General features: G+C 38.9%; 1 protein-coding gene across 2 annotated transcripts in view; it reads right to left on the bottom strand.

Annotated features, from left to right (window-relative positions):
- MAP3K7 (mitogen-activated protein kinase kinase kinase 7) overlaps window positions 1-22734 on the bottom strand; it is a 66213-nt gene that overhangs the window by 39689 nt on the left and 3790 nt on the right. For both annotated transcript variants that reach the window (XM_027551384.1, XM_027551385.1), the window contains exons 2-6: window positions 11945-12055; window positions 8324-8389; window positions 7640-7685; window positions 6399-6537; window positions 2495-2619 (exon numbers count right to left, since the gene is read on the bottom strand). In XM_027551384.1, the coding sequence (XP_027407185.1) occupies window positions 2495-2619; window positions 6399-6537; window positions 7640-7685; window positions 8324-8389; window positions 11945-12055 (487 nt within the window). The remainder of the gene's footprint in view (window positions 1-2494; window positions 2620-6398; window positions 6538-7639; window positions 7686-8323; window positions 8390-11944; window positions 12056-22734) is intronic.

Below are 22734 nucleotides of genomic sequence, written 5' to 3'. Positions count from 1 at the left end.
GTTAAGATACACAGATGTAAAAGAAAGCATAAGGTATCCCTTATTTGTTGTCCTTAGCATCACACTTCTGTCCAGTTACTTGCATTCTTTCTAAGGCACACTCATTTAAGCTTTGAAGGGCCGATTTTTAATCACTAGGAAACCAACACAAAGCACACTTGGTTCTCGTTATGCCCTGTATTGTCTTATAAAGTTTGCAGTGAACAGGACTGGAAAAGGTCAGTTTTCATTCCAATCCCTAAGAAAGGCACGGACAAGGCAATGGCACCCCACTGCCTGGAAAATTCCATGGACGGAGGAGTCTGGTGGGCTGCAGTCCATGGGGTCACTAAGAGTCGGACACAACTGAAGCAACTTAGCAGCAGCAGCAGCAGCAAGAAAGGCAATGCCAAAGAATGCTGAAACTACCACACAATTGTACTCATCTCACACGCTAGTAAAGTAATGCTCAAAATTCTCCAAGCCAGGCTTCAATAGTACATGAACCGTGAACTTCCAGATGTTCAAGCTGGATTTAGAAAAGGCAGAGGAACCAGAGATCAAATTGCCAACATCCAAAGGATCATCAAAAAAGTAAGAGAGTTCCAGAAAAACATCTACTTCTGCTTTATTGACTATGCCAAACCTTTGACTGTGTGGACCACGATAAACTCTGGAAATTCTTAAAGAGATGGGAATTCCAGACCACCTGACCTACCTCCTGAGAAATCTGTATGCAGGTCAGGAAGCAACAGCTAGAAATGGACACTGGACATGGAACAACACACTGGTTCCAAATAGGGAAAGGAGTATGTCAAGGCTGAATACTGTCACCTCACTTATTTAACTTATATGCAGAGTACATCATGAGAAAAGCTGGGCTGGATGAAGCACAAGCTGGAATCAAGACTGCTGGGAGAAATATCAAAAAGCTCAGATATGCAGATGACACTGCCCTTAAGGCAGGAAGCAAAGAAGAACTAAAGAACCTCTTGATGAAAGTGAAAGAGGAATGTGAAAGAGTTGGCTTAAAACTCAACATTCAGAAAACTAAGGTCATCGCATCTGGTCCCATCACTTCATGGCAAATAGATGGAGAAACAATGGAAACACTGAGAGACTATTTTTTGGGGCTCCCAAATCACTGCAGATGGTGATTGCAGCCATGAAATTAAAAGACGTTTGCTCCTAGGAAGAAAAGTTATGACCAACCTAGACAGCTTATTAAAAAGCAGAGATATTACTTTGCCAACAAAGGTCCATCTAGTCAAGGCTATAGTTCTTCCAGTGGTCATGTATGGATGTGAGAGTTGGACTATAAAGAAAGCTGAGCGCCGAAGAATTGATGCTTTTGAACTGTGGTGATGGAGAAGACTCTTGAAAGTCCCTTGGACTGCAAGGAGATCCAACCAGTCCATCCTAAAGGAAATCCGTCCTGAATATTCATTGGAAGGACTGATGCTAAAGCTGAAATTCCAATACTTTGGCCACCTGATGCGAAGAACTGACTCATCTGAAAAGACCCTGATGCTGGGAAAGATTGAAGGCAGGAGGAGAAGGGGCTGACAGAGGATGAGATGGTTGGATGGCATCACCAACTTAATGGACATGAGTCTGAGTAAGCTTCAAGAGTTGGCAATGGACAGGAAGGCCTGGTGTGCTGCTGTCCATGGGGTCGCAAAGAGTTGGACACGACTGAGCGACTGAACTGAACTGAATTGTTAATTTGTAAACACTGAATCATTTCCTCCAGGAGGAAATACAGGACTGGGTTCCTGTGAGCCTCTTCACAATGTTTTTGTCAACTTATCAATATATTAACCTTGTTTTATGTGTTTCTATTTAAAACATCTTTTTTAATATAAATCGTTGATTCATTAATATTAAACTCATGGCCAAAAGCACTGTAACTCATGCCTGAATGCAGATTAGCTAGCAAGCGCATTTTCTCTGTAAGACACATCACAGCCTTCTGACACTTAGGAACACTAGAAAGCACTTCAATATTACTCGTAGAGGCCATTTTAAACTGTGAAATCATCAACACAAAGTACAAAAAAGGGGAAAAAATGAGGCACTCAATAGATCACAGAGGTGATACAGTGTGAGAACTGACACAAGAGGGCAGAGCAGTGCCTTGTGTGACCTCAGCCGGGAATGTGAGTGCTGGGCAACTCAAAATTTTTTCCTGCTCTGTGCATACCTGTGAATAACCTATGAAAAGAATTATGAGTACTGATTTTAGGCAATTTTGGTAGGCAATTTTGCTGTTATGGAATCTGAGCATGAGGATCAACTGCACATATGCCTGAACTTCACAGACAACCGAAATCCTGCTATGAGATTCAAGATCTAAGGCTGTATTTATGCAGTACCTCCTTAGACTTTAGGAAGTATCTTGCGTAAACGCCATGTAGAAATAAAATCATGTAAATAGGGGAAAGCCATAAACACGTTGGATTTACATGGGGTAATAAGGCAGATTATCAGTCACATCATGCTTTTGCTATTTTACCTTCAAAAACTTCAGGTGCCATCCAAGCAGCACTCCCCTTATTGTTGGTCATGTGAGTCTGAATGTCACAGGCTGTACCAAAATCACAGATTTTTAAAACTGTCCCCCCTGCAACCAGCAGCAAGCTGTTTAAAAAACAAACGAGACAAAAAATAAACCAAAAAATGAATTAAAGGTTATAAGACCAGTATCTGATTCTACAATAAAAGAGATATTTGAGGAAATAGAAAAGGTTAATAAGCAAAATGTCACCATTCAACTTCTGTAAAATGTGAACCAGTCACCTGTAATAGCTTAATAATATAGAGGAATATTGGCAAAAGTTGACTTTAAGCCAGTTCTTAGGGTGACTGCTAGACTCAAATTCTGATGTCTCCATCTCTATCTCCATAATTTTTCTTGATTATGCTTCTCTCTGGGCCAAAATATGGGGTTTTAAAAAACATGTAGTAAGTGAACATTAAGGTGTTCTGAAATAGGAGTGGCTAGATATCAATACCTTCATAAACTGTTGGCTCCTATACTTTACCTGCCTACCCCAGTGTTTTTTAAGGTGCAAGTAGAAACCTAGTCATAAAATCTAAATCATAACAATTCTAGATCACATATCTGGGGACCTAGATTGCAAAACAACCCAGAAGATTATGACAGCATTAAAAAAAAAAACTGGAAATATCAAAGTGTATCACAACTACTAAGACTAAATATTGTTTCAGAAAAGTTCAGTTTCAGGTCTACACACATTATAATGCACACACAACAGACTGTGAAGTACTTCTTACTATGGATCATGGTGCCAGAAGTTTCCAAACCTTCTTTGCTCTTATTAACCTTACTGTAAACAGAAATGAGTCTTTAGTTAGCCTAATGTAGCAAGACTGCTTAGCTGTTCACTGACCCTATTTCCTTTCCTTTTTAGGTACATTTCTCAGCCTTCTGAGCAATTAGGTGTGGTTATCATAACCATTCTAGCCAGTAGAATGTGATGTACTTCACCTTCAAGCCTGGTCCATAAAAATCTCCTACATATATATATGTGTGTGTGTATATATATATAAACTCCTTTCCCTATATGTCACTGAATGCAGAGGATTCTGACATACAAGACAGGCGGAGTCTGGGACATGAATCAGGAACGTTCACTTTGAACTTTAGAAGCAAAACCCACAAACCACCGAACCCATTTAGGGTTCAGCTCTCTCTCTTTGGCTTAATGCTGCCCTTGTCTTCTTGTAAGATCACCGTGCACGTCAAGCGTGTTTGCTGTGGTATGTGGCACCCCTGGGTTTGAAGCCTTGTCTTCTTGTAAGGTCACCATGCACGTCAAGCGTGTTTGCTGTGGTATGTGGCGCCTCTGGGTTTGGTGCTGGGTGTTTCTGCAGTTTACCCAGTTTGCCATATTGCTGGAGGACCAAATTCTTCTCACGTGAGTTTAAGAGTCAAAGCCACGTTACTCACGATCCCTGTGAGCACCGTCAAGAGCAGTATACGGGGATTTAAGCATGTATAGGTTACACTATACATAATGTTGCTTTATTCCCTTACCAGGATATTTTTTTCATATCATTATATACAGATATTTACATAAAGTTATAAATTCTTTGCATATAATTCTGTTCCAAAATTCTAACTGGACAGATTATTTAGAATATTAGTTTTTTTTTTTAGTCCATCATGACTAAAATAAGCCAGATAAACTACTATTCATATCTCCATAATGCCACAAATACTGTGATAATTTAAGTGGAAAGAATGCTAAGTGCAAATTACCTTTATATACACTTAAACAAACAAAAAATTTTTCCTTGTTTCACCATTGCTAAGTTCTTACTACTCTTTATCCAAGAGATTCTGTAACTGACTTCTTGGTTTCATCCTAGTATATTCAAAATGTTACAGTAATTTTTCTGAATGACTTTTATATTATTACTATTTACAATGAATACCCCTTTAATCATAAGATTCTGAATGAACTAGCAAAAAGCTAACTAAAGTAGGGGCACAAGCTGATGCTGTATGAAACACCTAATTGTATCATCAGGTGCCTTCTTTCTGTGCCATTCTAAAAAACTCCTCCTGACTGGAGACTCCACAGGTTTTCCAGGGACAATAAGATAGTATATGCAATTATACATGGAAGTACAGCCATTCCAAGAGTTTCCTTTTCCCCAGCACCTTCTAAAAAATAAATTCTAGTGATAAAGCCCAATTTGTATACAGGGTGCCCCACAGGCAATTTTCAACACTGCACCATGAGTCCAACTGTAAGAATGCCCGAGAGGAATGAACGACCTAGACCATCTCTCTTATAAATATGTTAATGGTATTTATTAGCGAAACCAGAGGCCCTAGCTGCAGATGACTTTGGTAAGATACAGCTGGTCTGTCTAAATAGGTTGGTCAAATAAGCCTAAAATTTATGGATCTACAGGTATGGTTGAATGGAGAATGGAAGTAGATGTTTAAGCTGTGTAATTATGGAATCTAAAAGATGTTAAAAAACATCTCTTGTGAGATTATTTTAAAGTATATCGTTTAATAACTCATTAGTCATTTCAAAGCCAAACATGCCCCGGTGCAGACGGGTGTTCCATCTAATGGGTTCTGGCTCCTCCAGGACAACGATGCTTCATGCCTCATCTTTGCATCATGAAGGCATGACATCTTCATGCCTCATCCTTTGAACCAGCCAGTTTGTTCCTGGATAAGAGCTATGATTTTCACAAATTTGCTTTGATAATTCAACTCTGTTAATGTGGGGAGACAGGAAAGGAGAACACAATCTCCCAAAACAGGGACCAAAAAATCTGCTTTCTTCTTTACTAGCCAAGATAGGTAGCTACAACAACAATCTCGGGAGTCAAGTTAAAAAGAAGTATCATAAACCTGGGACTTAAACATTATTTGACCAACGACCCAGGGAAAGAGAAATCAGTTTAAGCTTGGAGGTGGAAGTAAGGTACACTAGTGAGAATGGAGACTCCAAGAGTTGAAACCTATGTAGAGTGCATCAGCTTAGAAAGGAGAGTGGGAAGGTCTACCTGGAAGGGATGCTTTGATGCTTTAAATCACTGTCAAGAGAATGGAATACTTCTGATAATTTCCTAGGGGAAACCTCTTATCTGAGAACCCATGTGATGGCCAGCAGCAGAGGAGAAAGGGCACAGGGGGATTTTTTGTCACAGGTGGATAGAAAAGAGAAAAATTAGAGAGAAATGGGGACAAAAATATGTATGTTTTCTTTAACTTGAGTACCCCTGGGGGGAAAAAAATCTCTGAAGTTTTAGCCTTTAAAAATATTTATTTAGGGAATTTTGAAGTTCTTTCAAAGTCCCAGAATCCACAATATAAAGAAATTCAGAGTATTTTCAGTTTCTACTCAGATGTGCCAGCAATGCCCTTTGCCTTTCTCTGAAAATGCAAATAATATAACCACCATTATAAAACCATTATAAAAAAAAATGCAAACAAAATAACCACCCTGTGTAGTGTGGTAGAATGCTGACTATGTGTGGACACTGTGCTTATTAGGGATACAATGGGGATCAAGACAGGCTTGTCTCTGCTCTCACGAAACTGTTCAGGGAAACCAATATATACCGTGGGCACAAAACAGGACACACAGACTACCAGACTCTAGAAGTACGCTAGTCTAAGGCAGAAGTTATTAAAAATAAAGATGCCACTGAAATAAAAATGCCACTGAAGACAACGTTCTAAAATGCAAGTTTAGATGGCTAAATGATGGAGGTGTGTTAAAAATAAACAATGTTAAAAGAATAAAAATACACATTCTTCAGCAAGCTAAAAGGGAAGAGAAAAGAAAAACTGATGTGCAATGACCAGCTTAAATTCAGGAGTGGGTGGGGGGTGCCAAGAGAGAGACCACATTATTAGAACTTACTTTGGTGGTTTCAGGTCCCTGTGGATTAGAGCTTTGGGCTGCATGCTGTGAAGATAAGCCACTCCTTGGGAACACTGTAAACACCAACTCATTGCGTGGGCAGCGGTGTAATATGGCAATGGTTCAGCACCATGCAGCACTGCAAAAGGAAGGCACAAACTAAAAAGAACTTTATTGCATATAACAAAAGACATAAGGTGAATACAGCACTGTCAGAACACATGACTGGGCATTTTCCTACACGTGCTCCCGTCGGCCCTGCTTCTCCTTCTTTTCTCAATAAAAAGATAGAAACAGCTAATGATTTCAAATGGATAACTACCACATAAGTACCTAACATTTAATAGGACATCCAAATAGGACATCTAAATAGGACATTTAATAGGACATTCAAATACAATTAATATATATTACCACATTTTTTAATCTCAATAGATGCAGTCTTGCATACAATAATATAAATTATAAGCATCTGATAGCATACTGTACTTTCAGAGAGATACAAATAGTATAGAAGAAAACAAAATAATGTGCATTGAAATGTTTACAATTATGCTTTCTATAATAGCTAAAAACTAGAAGTAATTCAAAATAAAACACAGAAGTATTAGACAGCCATTAACAATGACAAACACATGAGCAGGAGACATAGCTAAATAAAATGCTACATGTTATACAAATGGTGTGACAAGAGACTATATATATGGTTGGTGTTTCTTAGAGTGAAACAGCTCTGTTCTACACAGGTAACTAAATGGATTAGCTCTGTTTTATAAAGGGAACTAAATAATACAGTTTCCTTTCATTGTTACTAAAATGTTCCATAAAGTGAACATTTTCACAAATTTATTTTTTTGGGGAAAAAAAAGCAAAATGAAGAATAAGGATGTGTAGTTAAAAAGTTCTAAAATGAGGAGATTGAAAGCTAAGACAGGGCAAAAAGAAAAGGTTGTAAGTATGAAGATACTTTAAAATCTATTTAAAAAGCAAGTAATGCTTTTAACATTATGAAAAGTACCATCAATTTAAAAGATTACTATACTTAGACGTCTAAATTTCACATACTAATGTTGTAGCCTCTTGTCTTTAGCAGATTTTTAATCTTTGGCAGATTTCTTTTCTTAACTATCTCCTTTTGGGACTCTGAGGATAAATTGTGAAGAACATTAAGTAACTTACAGTTTGTATTAAAAGCTTTTCAATTATTTTACTCTAATAAAGACAGGTCTAATGACACTCACCATTATACAAGGAGCCCCCTTCAGCATATTCCATTACAAGACACACCTGAAGGAAACATATGCCAGAATAATTAACCACAGAGCTACAGCATCCTAGGGAACTTGAAAGACAACTTAGATCAAGCTTTGATTTTATAAATGCACTTAAAAATCATTCTTTTGGTCCCTAGTATCTGAATAGCACTAGAGGAAAAAAAAAAAAGGTATCATGATCTAAGACCTTGTCTTCTAGGGGCCCACTGTCTAAGTGTGAAGATGTATATAAAAACATAATCACAAGATCTTTGGGGATTTTTCCCCTGGAGAAGGAAATGGCAATCCACTCCAGTACTATTGCCTGGAAAATCCCATGGACAGAGGAGCCTGGTAGGCTGCAGTCCATGGGGTCGCAAAGAGTCGGACATGACTGAGCGACTTCACTTTCACTTTCCAGCGCAAATGAACAGAGGCTATCACAGGTTATTCTGAACCTCCAAAGAAGATGAGGTTACTGGATAAGACCACCCAAGATAACTCTTCCCTTATACTGTGTTGCTAACAGATTAGAAGCACACACAGTATGATTATTTTTTTTTTTTAGAAATAATACGACAGATCAAAACAGCTTCATGAACTACACAGCTGCATGTAATCTGCCATGTTTTTTCTCACAGACAGAGTAAAGTGAAAAAATGGCAAACTTACTGGATTCAAGCAGGCTCCATATAGCTTTACGATGTTAGGATGGTTCACACGCGATAACTGTCGAAGCTGTAACAAAAAAAGGTTTCTTTTGAAAAGTGCTAACTTTTGAGGAAGTGATCTCACAGTATCATTCAGATCTTAAGGTTGTACAAAACATTAGTTTAATCCTTCAACAACCACTGTTTTCTATGTAGCAGGCACCGTGATCATAAGTACCTGCCCACAATGGTACAGAATCCCTGCCCTGGAGTTCTCACAGATTAGTCGTGGGAGAGATACAAACACTAATAATTAAAGCAACATGCAAAGTGCTATAACAGGAGTTACGAACAAGGCGTGAGTACAAATAAGAAGCAATTAAGTTTGCCAAGAAATGTTAGAAGGCCATCCCTGAGATGGCACTGAGCTGAGCTATCCAAACCAGAGGAAGCCGTATCATCACATCACCTTCATCTTCACAGCTATGGTTGAAGGAATACTCTACCTACTCTATGCTGGGCACTGGGAGGCACTTTACAGATACTGTATAATCCTCACAACTTTGCAAGGCAGGTATTATCATTTTCATTTTAAAGATGAGGTACCCTGAAGATAAGGCTCAGAGTAGGTTAAATGAGTTGTTAAATACCCTAGAGCTAGGAAGTAGTAGAACCAGAGTTTGAATTTTGGTCTGTCTGACTTAAAATCTGCACTCTTGCATTCTCTTCCCTCCACCTCCTATCTCCTGAGTTAATTCCCTCTTCTCAGTTCCCATTACAACTGCCTTTTGCCTTAGCAATTCCAATCTGAACCAATGTAGTAATTAATTACTACAGCCTCCTTCTAATTGGTCTCCAGTTTTATCCAATCAAATCCAATCCAATGATTCATAGTGAGATCCATGAGTGGTTTGGCTGTACTCATTTCTCTTGCTCTATATCTCAAATTAATATTAACATATCTCCCCAAACTGCTCCCTACTCTTTCTTCTCCCCCTTTTCTGCTTCTTCCCCTTTCTTCTTCCTCTCCTTCTCTATTATCTACATAATACTGCTGGCTCATATGAAGCCCAAAGGTAAACCTTTTTGCCATATGCTACTAGAAAGCTGTACTTTTCTACAGCCAACATTTCTAGATTTTTAGTCCTAAGAGACTTAATATCACTATTTATTATATTTCACCATGTTAAGATTCTGAAGTACTGAGCTTTAGATAGCAGATTGTTCAAGCATTTACTCTTGCTCCCCCATCAAATACTACCAAAAGAGGAAAGGTACTTTTTTTCAAGACAAACTCAGAAAGATGAAGAAAACGTGATATGAGGAAACAGCACACATTTTTTGAAGTTGGAAAGCAAATGAGTAGCAATAACTGACACTGCAGACCTAAAAGGAAATGAGAAAAAGTGAGAAGCAACCAGATTTAACTCTAAAACCTCCAAAAGGTTGGGGAGTGGGGACAGTACCAGGCAGCTATTCACATAAGCGATTACTAATAAAAGGGCAGAGAGATCACTTAAAATTAGGCCAAAGATTCCCTCCTTCCCTGTCTTCAAACAGCTAGTGAAAGCCTCTTTATTGTCCCAAAGATTAGAGATTAAGCAATAAATGCTGGAGAGGGTGTGGAGAAAAGGGAACCCTCTTACACTGTTGGTGGGAATGCAAACTAGTACAGCCTCTATGGAGAAGTGTGGAGACTCCTTAAAAATCTGGAAATAGAACTGCCATACGACCCAGCAATCCCACTGCTGGGCATACACACTGAGGAAACCAGAATTGAAAGAGACATGTGTACCCCAATGTTCATCGCAGCGCTGTTTATAATAGCCAGGACATGGAAGCAACCTAGATGTCATCGGCAGACGAATGGATAAGAAAGCTGTGGTACATATACACAATGGAGTATTACTCAGCCATTAAAAAGAATACATTTGAATCAGTTCTAATGAGGTGGATGAAACTGGAGTCTATTATACAGAGTGAAGTAAGCCAGAAAGAAAAACACCAATACAGTATACTAACGCATATATATGGAATTTAGAAAGATGGTAACGATAACCCTGTATGTGAGACAGCAAAAGAGACACAGATGTATAGAACAGTCTCATGGACTCTGTGGGAGAGGGCGAGGGTGGGATGATTTGGGAGAATGGCATTGAAACAGGTATAATATCATATATGAAATGAATTGCCAGTCCAGGTTCGATGTATGGTACAGGATGCTTGGGGCTGGTGCACTGGGATGAACCAGAGGGATGGTACGGGGAGGGAGGTGGGAGGAGGGTTCAGGATGGGGAACACGTGTACACCCGTGGTGGATTCCTGTTGATGTATGGCAAAACCAATAAAATATTGTAAAGTAAAAAAAAAAAAAAAGATTAGAGGTTGATTCTTTAGAGAAGGTATAATAGTATCTTCTCTAAGTATAGATATATATTTAATGCAGAGATAAACACAGAGATAGAAATATAAAATTACCTTCTTTAGAGAAGGTGTGAGTCTGGATTGGGGGACATCAAACAAAACTAAGGATGAGCTCAAAGTAGTTGCCTCTGAGAAGCAGAAAACTTGATGGGAGGAGATACACGGGATTTTTAATAAAAATACATGGAGAACCATTCAACAATTTAAATTACGTGTATTTATAACTTTGATGAAAAATTTTTTCCTCCAAGCTATTATCATCTTTTTGACTGGATTCCTAGACTTTAATACATATGATTTTTATCTAGTTTTAGGAAACTGCCAATACAACAGTATCTGCTCAATATCCTCATTTAAACCATAAATAAAAACTGTGAATAAGGCAAGATAAAGCCAGACTGTTGGACTACAGATCATTTTTCCTCATGATGACATCAAACCATTCATCAGTATCTCTCAATTCATTCAACTAATTTACAAAAATCTACTTCATCATATCACAAGTAATTTCTCATTTCCTCATGTTATGCATTTAAAAATATCAGGAAGTATATTTTGACATTATAATTAAATAAACTCACAGATAAAAATTCAGAAAGTTTATAAGGTAAAGACCACTTCTGTTGACCAATGAAGTTAAAAACTTATAAAATCACTGATTTATTTAAATACTGTAATCTAATATACAAAACAGCATAAAAGAATAAACCTGATAATAAATAATATCATGATTATCGAATTCTCCATCATCAAATCTGTAAGAGAACAGCTATAAATTTTCATGCTAAATGAGAAAAGCCAATTTGACATAATTTTTACTTAAAATAATCTCATTCGAATTTCTTAAAATGTTCAGTCAAAAATGAATGCATAAAATTTCCCTTCTTAACTTTAGATAATGGGAGAGATTACCATTTCTTTTCTATTTTAAAATTTAAATTCTATGCCTTGAAATAGATCAGAGTTACATGGAAGAGACTGTATTTTAATTCAGGGATGAATTCATTTATGCAGCTAAATCTCTCTTCTAATTTTTAATCAGAACTAAGAGTATGAATGAAAAAATGTTCCTATGGCATTCCCTTTAGTTCAACTAAATTGCTGATGTTTAAGAACACAGAGAAATAACAATTGAGAAACACTTTGTTTTTCACAAATATCAAATTCACAGAGTATCTTAGGTAAAGAACTATACAACAGAAATGACTTTCCAACTTACCTCTACAATAAAAGCTTTCCTCTCAGATTCACTTTCTATTTGTTTAATGGCAACATCTTTTGCTCTCCACTTGGCTTTGCATACTACTCCAAAAGCTCCTCTTCCAACAACCTGAGTTAAAAGCAAACAAAAAAAGACCCATGAGAATCAGAAACAAATAGATCCAGCCCAGCATATAATGCTGAAGCAAACCTGAAAGGTTAAAGAAGATTTTAGAAATCATCACGATCTGGATTTGCCACAGAGCCAGTATGAATTTTCATTAATACAAGGAGACAATGAAAGGCACTGTCTCTGTCTTTGAAAGTTTATAGTCTAGACACCTCTTCATTCTCAAAACCAAAACCAAAAAATAATAGGACTCTTAAAGACAGAAAACAAATTAAGACAGGCAAGATGAATGAGAAGATACAGAGAAGATGGTTTGGAAAAACAAAAATAGAAAGCAGAAACATAATCAATGTTTTAAGCTCTTATATTTATGAAATTAAAAATAGCTTTTAAATAGTTCAGTGGGGTAGGGAGTAGAGGGGAAAGGATAAAAATATAGATGATAAGACTGGCCATTGTGAAGGACAGACAAAACACGGCATATTATACACTGGAATGTATTTGTCAAGAAAAAGGAACAAACTACTGATAACATGCTACAACGTGGATGAACCTTAAAAACACTAAGCTCAAATGACACACACACGAGACCACACACTGTACGACTCCAGTTATATGAAATGTCTGTAAAAGGCAAATCTTTAGTGATAAAAAGTAGATTAGTCGTTGTTTGGGGCTGAGAGTGGAAACTGGGAGTAACTGTAAACAGGAAGAATCCCATTTCGATGAAGAAGAATCCCAGGCGATGAAAATGTTTGAAAACAGACTTCTGGTGATGTGTGCACAACTTAGGAAATTGTACAAATTACTGTATACTTTAAGTGGCTAAATTTTATGATATGTAAAATATATCTCATTAAAGTTACTTTTTTAAGTTACAAAATAAAACCTGACCACATGTTGTATTATCGTTGAAGCTGTTAGGTAGCTCTCGAGTTCATTCCTCTCTCATGCTACTCTACGTTTACTGATGTTTGAAATTCGCCATTATATTAAAACAACAACAAAAGAATAACTTTTGATACTTGTTAGAACAAAATCAGTCTATTTTATCACTGAAAATGACCTTAGTTATGTGCCATTTACTTCAATCTTTCAAATTCCAAAGGATCTAAGTACCTCCTTAAGCGAAAAATCTACAGTTCTCACTAATGATGTACTTTCTATGTAGTAAGCACTGAGCTGAGAAGGAAATGGCAACCCACTCCAGTATTCTAGCCTGGAGAATCCCATGGACAGAGAAGCCAGGCAGGTCATGAGGTCACAAACAGTAAGCTACAACTGAAGCAACTTCACATGCATGCACGCAAATCTGTATCGTGCATCAGAAAGGAGCAGTTACATCTTCTCTTGGAGGAAGTCTTCACTTTAGGCAAACTTTTTCCAGAGTAAGAAACAGGTGCTAAGAGATACCAGGATAGTTAGTTGTAAGCTGAGATGGATGGCCACTCTAGCCATAACTCAAATTCCACTTCAAACATTACACAAAGCAGTATGGACATTTCTCATGTTGCCTAATGTATAAAACTACCCAAATAGTTAACATTCAGTGAATGTTTACCATGTGCCAGGTACTAGTCTATGTGCTTAAGTGCATTAATATATTTAATCCTCCTCCGTTTTAAAGGTAAGTAAACTGAGTCACACAGTTGCCAAGTTGTCCAAGATCACAGGGTCAGAGAAGCCAGGATTTGAAACACAGAGTGTATAATAAACAATTCACTTTATATTCAGCCTTTGACGTCATTGTTGTTTAGGCCGTAAGTCGTGTCTGACTCATCTGTGACCCTGTGGACTGGTGCCCACCAGGCTCCTCTGTTCATGGGATTTTCCAGGCAAGCCTGGAGTGGGTTGCCATGCCCTCCTCCAAGGGATCTTCTCGACCCAGGGATCAAACCTGCGTTCCTGCTTGGCAGGTGGATTCTTTACCACCAAGCCACCTGGGAAGCCCGTATGCCGTCAGCCTAAAGGAAACTGAGTTGTCTTGATTCTGGTGACTTTTCTTTTTCCATTCCTGGTCCTTGGTGCTAAGGGACCTCCTGCTAATTAGGCTCTCGCCCTCCTCAGGAGTCAATGTCACTTATTTGAACTTTGCATCCAATTACTTTAACATGAACAGTGATTGGCTAAACCTGGTACCTCTGGAATAATGGAAAGAGCACACCTAGGATCTGAAACCCAACAGACTTGAGTTTAAATACAGATTCTGTCTGCCTGCTAGCTACCAATACTGGGCAAGTTAATGTCTTTGAAATTCTGTTTTCTCAACAGTAAAAGGGAGATGTTTACATTTTCTTCAGCATATTATCTATAGGGTTCATAAGTCAAAATCAGACATTTTCTTACATACCACAAAAGAATAATAAGTGCTTGGAGTTGGGTATGAATAAGTTTGAGGAGTTATACTCCTTATTTCTTTCAAATTAACCACAATGAACAGCACACCTAAAATGAATTTCAACATTATGACAATATCAGGTGAAGAAAGAAAGGATGGAGAGACCAGTCTATCTGTTAACAGTACTATGAATAACGATTGGGAAGTAATTTAATATATTCTCCAACTATGTATTTATAAAGGGTGGCTCAGGTCTGACTGGCAAAGAGTTGGACACGACTGAACAACTGAACTGATACTGATACTGGTGGCTCAGACAGTAAAGAATCTGTCTCCAATGCAGGAGACATGGGTTCAATCCCTGGGTCAGGAAAATTCCTGAAGGAATGGCTTCAGAAGGGAATAGCTAACCAATCAAGTATTCTTGCCTGGAGAATTCCAGGGACAGAGGAGCCTGGCAGGCAACAGTCCATGGGGTCACAAAAGAGTCAGACAGGACCTAGTGGATAGTAATTTCACTTTTCTTTCCCTTTTCATGTATTTACAGATACATCAAAGCAACTGGTGCTCAGCAGGTCTCTTGTTTCATTTTGCTATTCTCAAGAATGCCCACATAGGGATTTCAAACATTACATTTGTGTATCATGCATCTGTTGCAAAAACTGTGTAAGGTGTGCATGACTAATTGTGATGCTCAAGTGCCACCTAGTGCTGAGATGATGGCCAACCTGAGCCTGCAACTTAAAACCATGAGAACAAAATGTGTGCAACTAAGGACATGATAAACGTTCTCCCTCTCATTTACAAAAGCAATTTTTTGGAAACACTCTGAAATATAAAACAGGCATCTCATGTAAGGTCCATGAACTTATTAAGAAGCCTCTGCGTGCATCAGGGCACGTGGTATTTCTCGTGTATGGTGAAACAACAGATCTGAAATGATTAAAGTCCAAGACGCCTGAGGTTGTACAGGTAAACTGAAATACATAATAGAAAAAAATAACTGTTGTGAATTCAAAGGTCAGAGGCACAGAATCAGTGCTTAATGAATTACATTTCTGTGTATGTAATGATTCTCATTACTAAATTCCAGTGTGTGGAGGGGGATCTCCCCACACTTTCAAGCAATCCTCAGATAGCAGCTGGATAGCCTACCACTGAGTTCAATTCTGACATCACCCACCTGGAGAGAGCATCAGATCCCACAGGTTAAGTTCTGTGAGACTGTGTTGTACCCTACCTCTCCCCCACCAAAGGCTTCTATGCCCTCTCTGTGCCCATGTGTTCACCAACCTGGAAGTTCTCTGAAACCCATTCTTCTGGGTTTACGTGAAGCTTCATTAAATGGGCGTGAATGATTAAGCTGCTGGCCACTGCTGATTGATTAAACCTCCAGCCCTTCTCCCTCCCCAGAGGTCAGAGGGGTGGGGTTGAAAGTTCCAACCCTCTAATCACATTGTCGGTTCTCCTGGCAAGCAGCCCTGTTCTTAGGTGTGGTCCAAAATTAACCTCAGGACATCTTTATCTCTCACCACTTACAAAATTCAGAGGGTTTTGGGAGCTGTGAGCCAGAAACTGCAAAGACCAAATATATTGAAGAAATATTTTGGTCATCTGAATGATCAAGTACATGTGTGCTTAGCTGCTCAGTCATGTCCAACTCTTTGTGACCCCATGGGCTGCAGCCTGCCAGGCTCCTCTGTCCATGGGGATTCTCTAGACAGGAATACTGGAGTGGGTTCCCATGCCCTCCTCCAGGGGATCTTCCCAACCCAGGGCTGCCGCATTGCAGATGGGTTCTTTACCATCTGAGCCACCAGGAAAGCCCAAGAATACTGGAGTGGGTAGCCTATCCCTTCTCCAGGGTAACTTCCTGACCCAGGAATCAAACCAAGGTTTCCTGCATTGCAGGTGGATTCTTTTCATATTTCTTGTAAATCACCATATGACAGAATCAAAATGTGACTTCCCATCTTTTCAAATGGCATAAGTATTAGGGGTAAAAGAAAAAACATAAAGAACTGATCCCTGCCTTCAAGGGTTCAAAGTGAGGTAGAGAAGAAATTCAAGACAAAACAATAACACACACACATACACACACACACACAGACACTTCCCAGCTGAAAAGGGCCAGAGATAAGAGTCTGTGATGGTAGCTTTCAGGACAGACTTAGGGATTCAAGAGTAGACAAGACTTATTTCCATGCCCCCTCCTCCTCAACTTCTCACAGAGATCTCCAGGAGAAAGCAGCCTCACAGGACAGGCTCTGCCAACATGAGAAGCTGCAAATGAGTTAAGTGTGGTAAAGGAGACAGTCAGAGGGAGGCCCCACATTCTTTCAGCCTTGACAGAACATGGAAATGATACAGAAAAACTCCTGCCAAGAGAAAAACAGGATAACTGAACACTAAAGTGTCTTCTGACTGCAGGAAGGAGGCTGTTGGATGGCAGACAGCTCAAAATACAGGGAGCTAAATGCAGAGCTCAGCTGAATCTCAGAGAATCAATGAAAGCCAAAGGGGAGGGCCCAGTTAGCAGGCGGGGAGAAATGGGTAAGGTCTCCTGCTTTCAAGGGGTGAAGTGAGGCTAATGCCAAGAGAATGATGAACTGCATTTATTCCTTAAACCAATATTTCTTGAATGTCTACTGTATTCAGCTACCATATGGGATACAAGAGATATAGCCGTAAATAAGACAAAGGCCTAGATCCACATGAAATGTACTTTCAATTTAAGTGGGAGATAGGGAGAGGAAAGAAAAGACAGTCAACAGACAAAAAAATGGAGCTTCCCATGTGGCTCAAGTGGCAAAGAATCTGCCTGAAAATGAAGGAGCTGCAGGAGATGCAGGTTTGATCCCTGGGTCAGGAAGATCCCCTAGAGGAGGAAATGGCAACCCACTCTGGTATTCTTGCCTGCAGAATCCCATGGACAGAGGAGCCTGGTGGGCTATAGCCTACTCTTGGGGTTGCAAAGAGTCAGACATGACTGAGCACGCATGCATGTGAAACAAAAAGATGAATAAGATAAATAACAGCTTATAAAAAACTGCCATGGAGAAAAAGAAAAAGTTGAATAATGGGACAAACTTACATGGAAATTTATGGCTAGACAGTATAAAAGGCATCTGACTGCTAAGCTAAGTCACTTCAGTCGTGTCCGACTCTGTGCAACCCCATAGATGGCAGCCCACCAGGCTCCCCCGTCCCTGGGATTCTCCAGGCAAGAACACTGGAGTGGGTTGCCATTTCCTTCTCCAATGCATGAAAGTGAAAAGTGAAAGGGAAGTCGCTCAGTCGTGTTTGACCCTTAGCGACCCCATGGACTGCAGCCCTCCAGGCTCCTCCATCCACGGGATTTTCCAGGCAAGAGTACTGGAGTGGGTTGCCATTGCCTTCTCCAAAAGGCATCTGAGGAGGTTACAAATTTCATATTTGAATGACACAAGGAATGAACCAAAGAAACTACTGATGTAAGGACTCTAAAGAGGGGAAAAAAACCCTACAATTCCTGTTCAACATTTGAACCCCATCTACAGTTTAGGCATTATCCTACACATTCCAGATATAGAACTAAACAAGTTAAACTAAAATCTTTGTTCTAACTACTTATATTCTCTTTGTGCAGGGAGACAAAGAGGAAGCAAGATGTGAGTATACATAGGTTTTTATATATATATATATAAGACAATGTTTTAAGAAAATGATAAATGCACTAAGAAGAAAAGAAACAAAATTGTGTGTGTGTGTGTGTGTGTGTGTGTACACATGCATGCACTCCTCCCACTCCAATTTTAAATTAGGCCTTACTGAGAAAGGTGACATTTTAATGATGACCTAGAGAAATACTTGGAGGGTTTGGTGTAAGCAGGACATAGTGGGAAAAGGGAAGAGTGATGCAGGATGAAGCCAGAGAGACAGACAAAGTCTGGATTCTGGAGGGTTCTTGGCACAATGAAAAGGAGTCTGAATCTCAGTCTAAGTGTGATGGGAAGCAATTAGAGGAATTTAAGGAGGAATGTGATATGATTTTACATTAAAAAAAATCATTCTGGCTCTATGTGAAGAATGAATTATAAGGAAGCTAGCTTATGTATAGAGAGAGATCAGGCAGAAGGCTGTAAAAGCAGCCCAGGCAAGAGAGAAGTGCTTTGAGAACAAGGCTGATGGTAGTACAGAAAAATGAGCGGAACTGGGATATGTTTTAGCTTGTTATTGTGCTCATGTGCTCAGTCATGTCCGACTCTGTGACTCCATGGACTCTAGTTCACCAGGATCCTCTGTCCAAGGGATTTCCCAGGCAAGAATACTGGAGTGGGTTACCATTTACTACTCCAGGGGATCTTCCCTACCCAGGGATCTAACCTGAGTCTCCTGCCACTCCTGAATTGCAGGCAGATTCTTTACCTGCTGAGTCATCAGGGAAGCTGAGGAATATCTTTTAGTTGTTGTTCAGCAGCTAAGCCGTGTCCAACTCTTTGCAACCCCATGGACTGCAGCACGCCAGGCTTTCCTGTCCTTCACTATCTCCTGGAACTTGTTCAAACTTATGTCCACTGAGTCGGTGATGCCATCCAACCATCTCATAAAGCATATGTTTTAGAGGTAAAGTTAAAAGAGCTTGCTGATGATCTGCATGCAGGCAGGGCAGGTGGACAGGAAAAGACATGAGTCAATTATAATGTCTAGATTCAGAAACAGTTTAATAAAGGATAAGAAAGGATGAAGCAAGCAGATTTTCTTTTTTTTTTTTAACAGCACAGAGTTCTGATTTACTCATATAAAGCCTAAGATGCCTATTTAGATATCTGAGTAGAGATATCAAGAAAGAAAGTGGAAACATGAGTCAAGAAGTCAGGCAGAATATTAAAGACTTGGGAGAGTCACTAGCATTTAGTTGGTACTTCGAATCAATCTCTTGGGTGTGGTGACCAAAAAATAACATGTGAACACTGGGGTCCCGGAACTGAGCTTTGAAGCACTTCAACATTTAGAACACAGGGGAAGAAGAAACAGCAAAAAGAAAGCAAATATAAAAACAGCAAAAGCATTAAGTCAATGGCTCTCTAAGTGTAATCTCTGGGTCAGAAGTATTTGCATCACCTGGAAATTTGTGAAAATGTAATTCTCAGGTTCCCACCTAGAATTACTGAGTCTGAGGGTCAGGTCCAGCAATCTGTGTCTTAACAAGCCCTTCAGGTGATTTTGATATTTGAGAATGACTGTATCAGGTTGTACTAAAACCATAACTAACAGCGAGACAAGATATCTCATTGGAAACCATCACACAGACCAGAGAGCCTTCGCTTACTGCTGATACGGTCTATGGAAGTTTTCCAGACCACTGACATGATATCTTCAGCAGGAAGAAAGGAAAAGGAGAATTCTTGAGAGCAATGCATTGTTGTTCTTGACACATGGTATATCAGAAGAAAAGAGTGGCATAGATGGCAAACTGAGACACAACGGCAACTGAGGTAAATAACAAAAGAAACTAATATTCAAACTACAAAACAATGAAAGGAAGTCACTCTTTACTTACTGCCAAATTTCTAATTCAAGTTCACAATCATATATGCTTTTTTGATTGTACTCATATCTGAGTAAGCTTCTCTGACATATTATTATTAACAATTATTGTGAATGGACAGCTCTCCCCAAAGATCAGTTTTCACCAAGATTGTAAAAAATGGCATATGTCCAAATTACAAGTATCTCCCCCAATGTACACATCCATCCAAAGTGGTGAACCCAGAAATAAATATTTCAGATATTTTTCACAATCCCTCATCTATAAAAATAGAAAAACAAAGGAATGCAGCGAGAACTTTGGTTTTAAAAGGGAAGTCAAATGAGAAATATTTCCTTCTGAACATATAACTGTTTTCTAAATTAAAATGTTTTCAGATTAATTCTCTTATTATATGTACCTCTCCCCCTGTGGTTTAGCCCTCATGGTTTGGGATCCACAATTTTAGTCTCATGTAGTAAAGCAGATTTAAATTTAATTTCTGAATATAAAAAAGTGCAGCAGAAGAATATGAAATGACGGAAGAAAAATATTTCCATGCAATTAATATTAAAGGCAAAAATACCAAAATCAAAATTTGGTGTATGTGTTCAAAGAAAGCAACTCCTTTAAAAACTAATTTCTTTAAGATGGACAAACACTCCATTCCTTTGTCAAGTCAGGTTTTTAAAAACAAAAAAACCATCTAAACGAAAACTAAATGGAAAAGGGTGTGCACCCTTGCACTCTTAATTTACTATGAAATAATTCTTAATTGAGTCCAATTCATGTTATTTTTAGTTCAGTGACTGTAGCTGTCAGTTTGCTTTGGCCCTGACCTGTGATCTACGTGAATGGACCCTGGCCGTGCTGCCATTGCTCTGGCTAGAAATTTGGGACATGACAGAACAAGCATAGACCTGAACATTTATTAGAACTTGGAGAACTTCAATATCTATTAATTAACTGTGGCAGAGTAGAACTGCCACCTGCTGACAAGACAGACTTTATAACACAAAAGTAAAGTTGATTATTCAGACTTTTTAAAATCAGCCATAAGACATCTGACCCTTTAAACAGGCCTTTCTTTCAAATAATATGCGCATGTCATCTTTTAAGTTACACAGGCACACTATAAATGTTATCACTGTGGCTACCTCTACACTGTGATAACAATTACAGGTTTCTCCTGAAACCAACAATCAAGTTTCACATGGAAGTGTTTATTAATAATTCTGAATATTCTTAATATTAATACTAATAACAAATCTATAGACAGTTTATTCAGGCCACTATAACTTAGGCTCTCTCTATTATCAGTTGCCCACACATTTAACATAAAAAAATCACAAAATGTACAACACCGTCAAAGCTCTTTCTGTATTTCAATTTAAAACAAAACCTCTGCATGTCTCTAAGAACATATGAAGTATCCAATTATTATATGTGCATTGCACATATGCTCGGAGAAGGCAATGGCACCCCACTCCAGTACTTTTGCCTAGAAAATCCCATGGACGGAGGAGCCTGGTAGGCTGCAGTCCATGGGGTCGCTAGAGTCAGACACGACTGAGCGACTTCACTTTCACTTTTCACTTTCCTGCATTGGAGAAGGAAATGGCAACCCACTCCAGTGTTCTTGCCTGGAGAATCCCAGGGACGGGGGAGCCTGGTGGGCTGCCGTCTATGGGGTCGCACAGAGTTGGACACGACTGAAGCGACTTAGCAGCAGCAGCAGCAGCACATATGCTATTCTTAATGTCAACACTCTGGATCTCCCCTTTAAAAAGTGACCATGCCAAAAAGGGTCTTTTTAGCATTTTAGTAAAGGCCCACTAATACATGGCTTGTATTGTTATAGCACCTGACCTCTGCAGAATCTTTTACCCCTGGTTAAACCAAACTATTTGCTAGGTATAATTAATTGCAATGAAATCAACATTTGCAAAGAGAATCAGATTTTATTTTTAGTGTAAATGCTGTGTTAGCCAAATCACTAACTTATCTTAACCTCTGGTTTAATCACATAAAAGAACCAGCTCACATAAAGAGAACCAGATGGACACTAGAATTCTCATGATTATGCTGCAGTAACTTCATTTACTCATTCAGCAACTGTTTATAGAAAACTTTGGATGCTAGGCATTGGAGTTAAAAGTGTGAATAAAGTTAAACTTTGCTGAGGGATACCTACTTTCAGTGACAGCTAAGTGTCATGAAGGATATTAGAAGTGACAAAGATCTAGGTTGCTCAGGGAAAGCTTTTCCAAGGAAGTAACATTGGAGAAGGAAATGGCAACCTACTGTAGTATTCTTGCCTGGAGAGTCCCATGGACAGAGGAGCCTGGCAGGCTACAGTCCCTGGGGTCGCAAAAGGTGGACACGACTTAATGAATACACCACCACCACCACCACCACCACCACCACCACCATTTGAATGCGACTTGAATGGTGAGAACAGGTCAATGAAATTCTAGGGAAAGAGCATTAGAGGCAGAGGAACAACTACAAAGAATTCATTTTAGTATCTTTCCCAATTTAATGCTTACTTTATTCAAAATCTAGTTTCAAAATCTTTCCCGCTAAATGGAGCCTTGTGTGATAAACTCTACCTTCAAATCATTGCTTACGTGTGCAATTCACATTACATTCATAGTTTTAATTTATGGTTCTGAAAATCTAGTCTCAGGATAAGTCAAAGTTTTTAAGAAGAGAACCTTAGGATCCTTCACTCATCTTTCATAATCTTAGCACAGAAAAGAATGTTCATTAGGTGCTGGAGACCAGCTATTATAAATGAAATTGGTATTTTGTTTCCCATTCTTACAATAA

The sequence above is a fragment of the Bos indicus x Bos taurus genome, chromosome 9 (genome assembly GCF_003369695.1).
Source record: "Bos indicus x Bos taurus breed Angus x Brahman F1 hybrid chromosome 9, Bos_hybrid_MaternalHap_v2.0, whole genome shotgun sequence".
Taxonomy (NCBI): domain Eukaryota; kingdom Metazoa; phylum Chordata; class Mammalia; order Artiodactyla; family Bovidae; genus Bos; species Bos indicus x Bos taurus.
The sequence above is the reverse complement of the archived record's forward strand: the minus strand, read 5'-3'. Positions and strand labels throughout refer to the sequence as shown.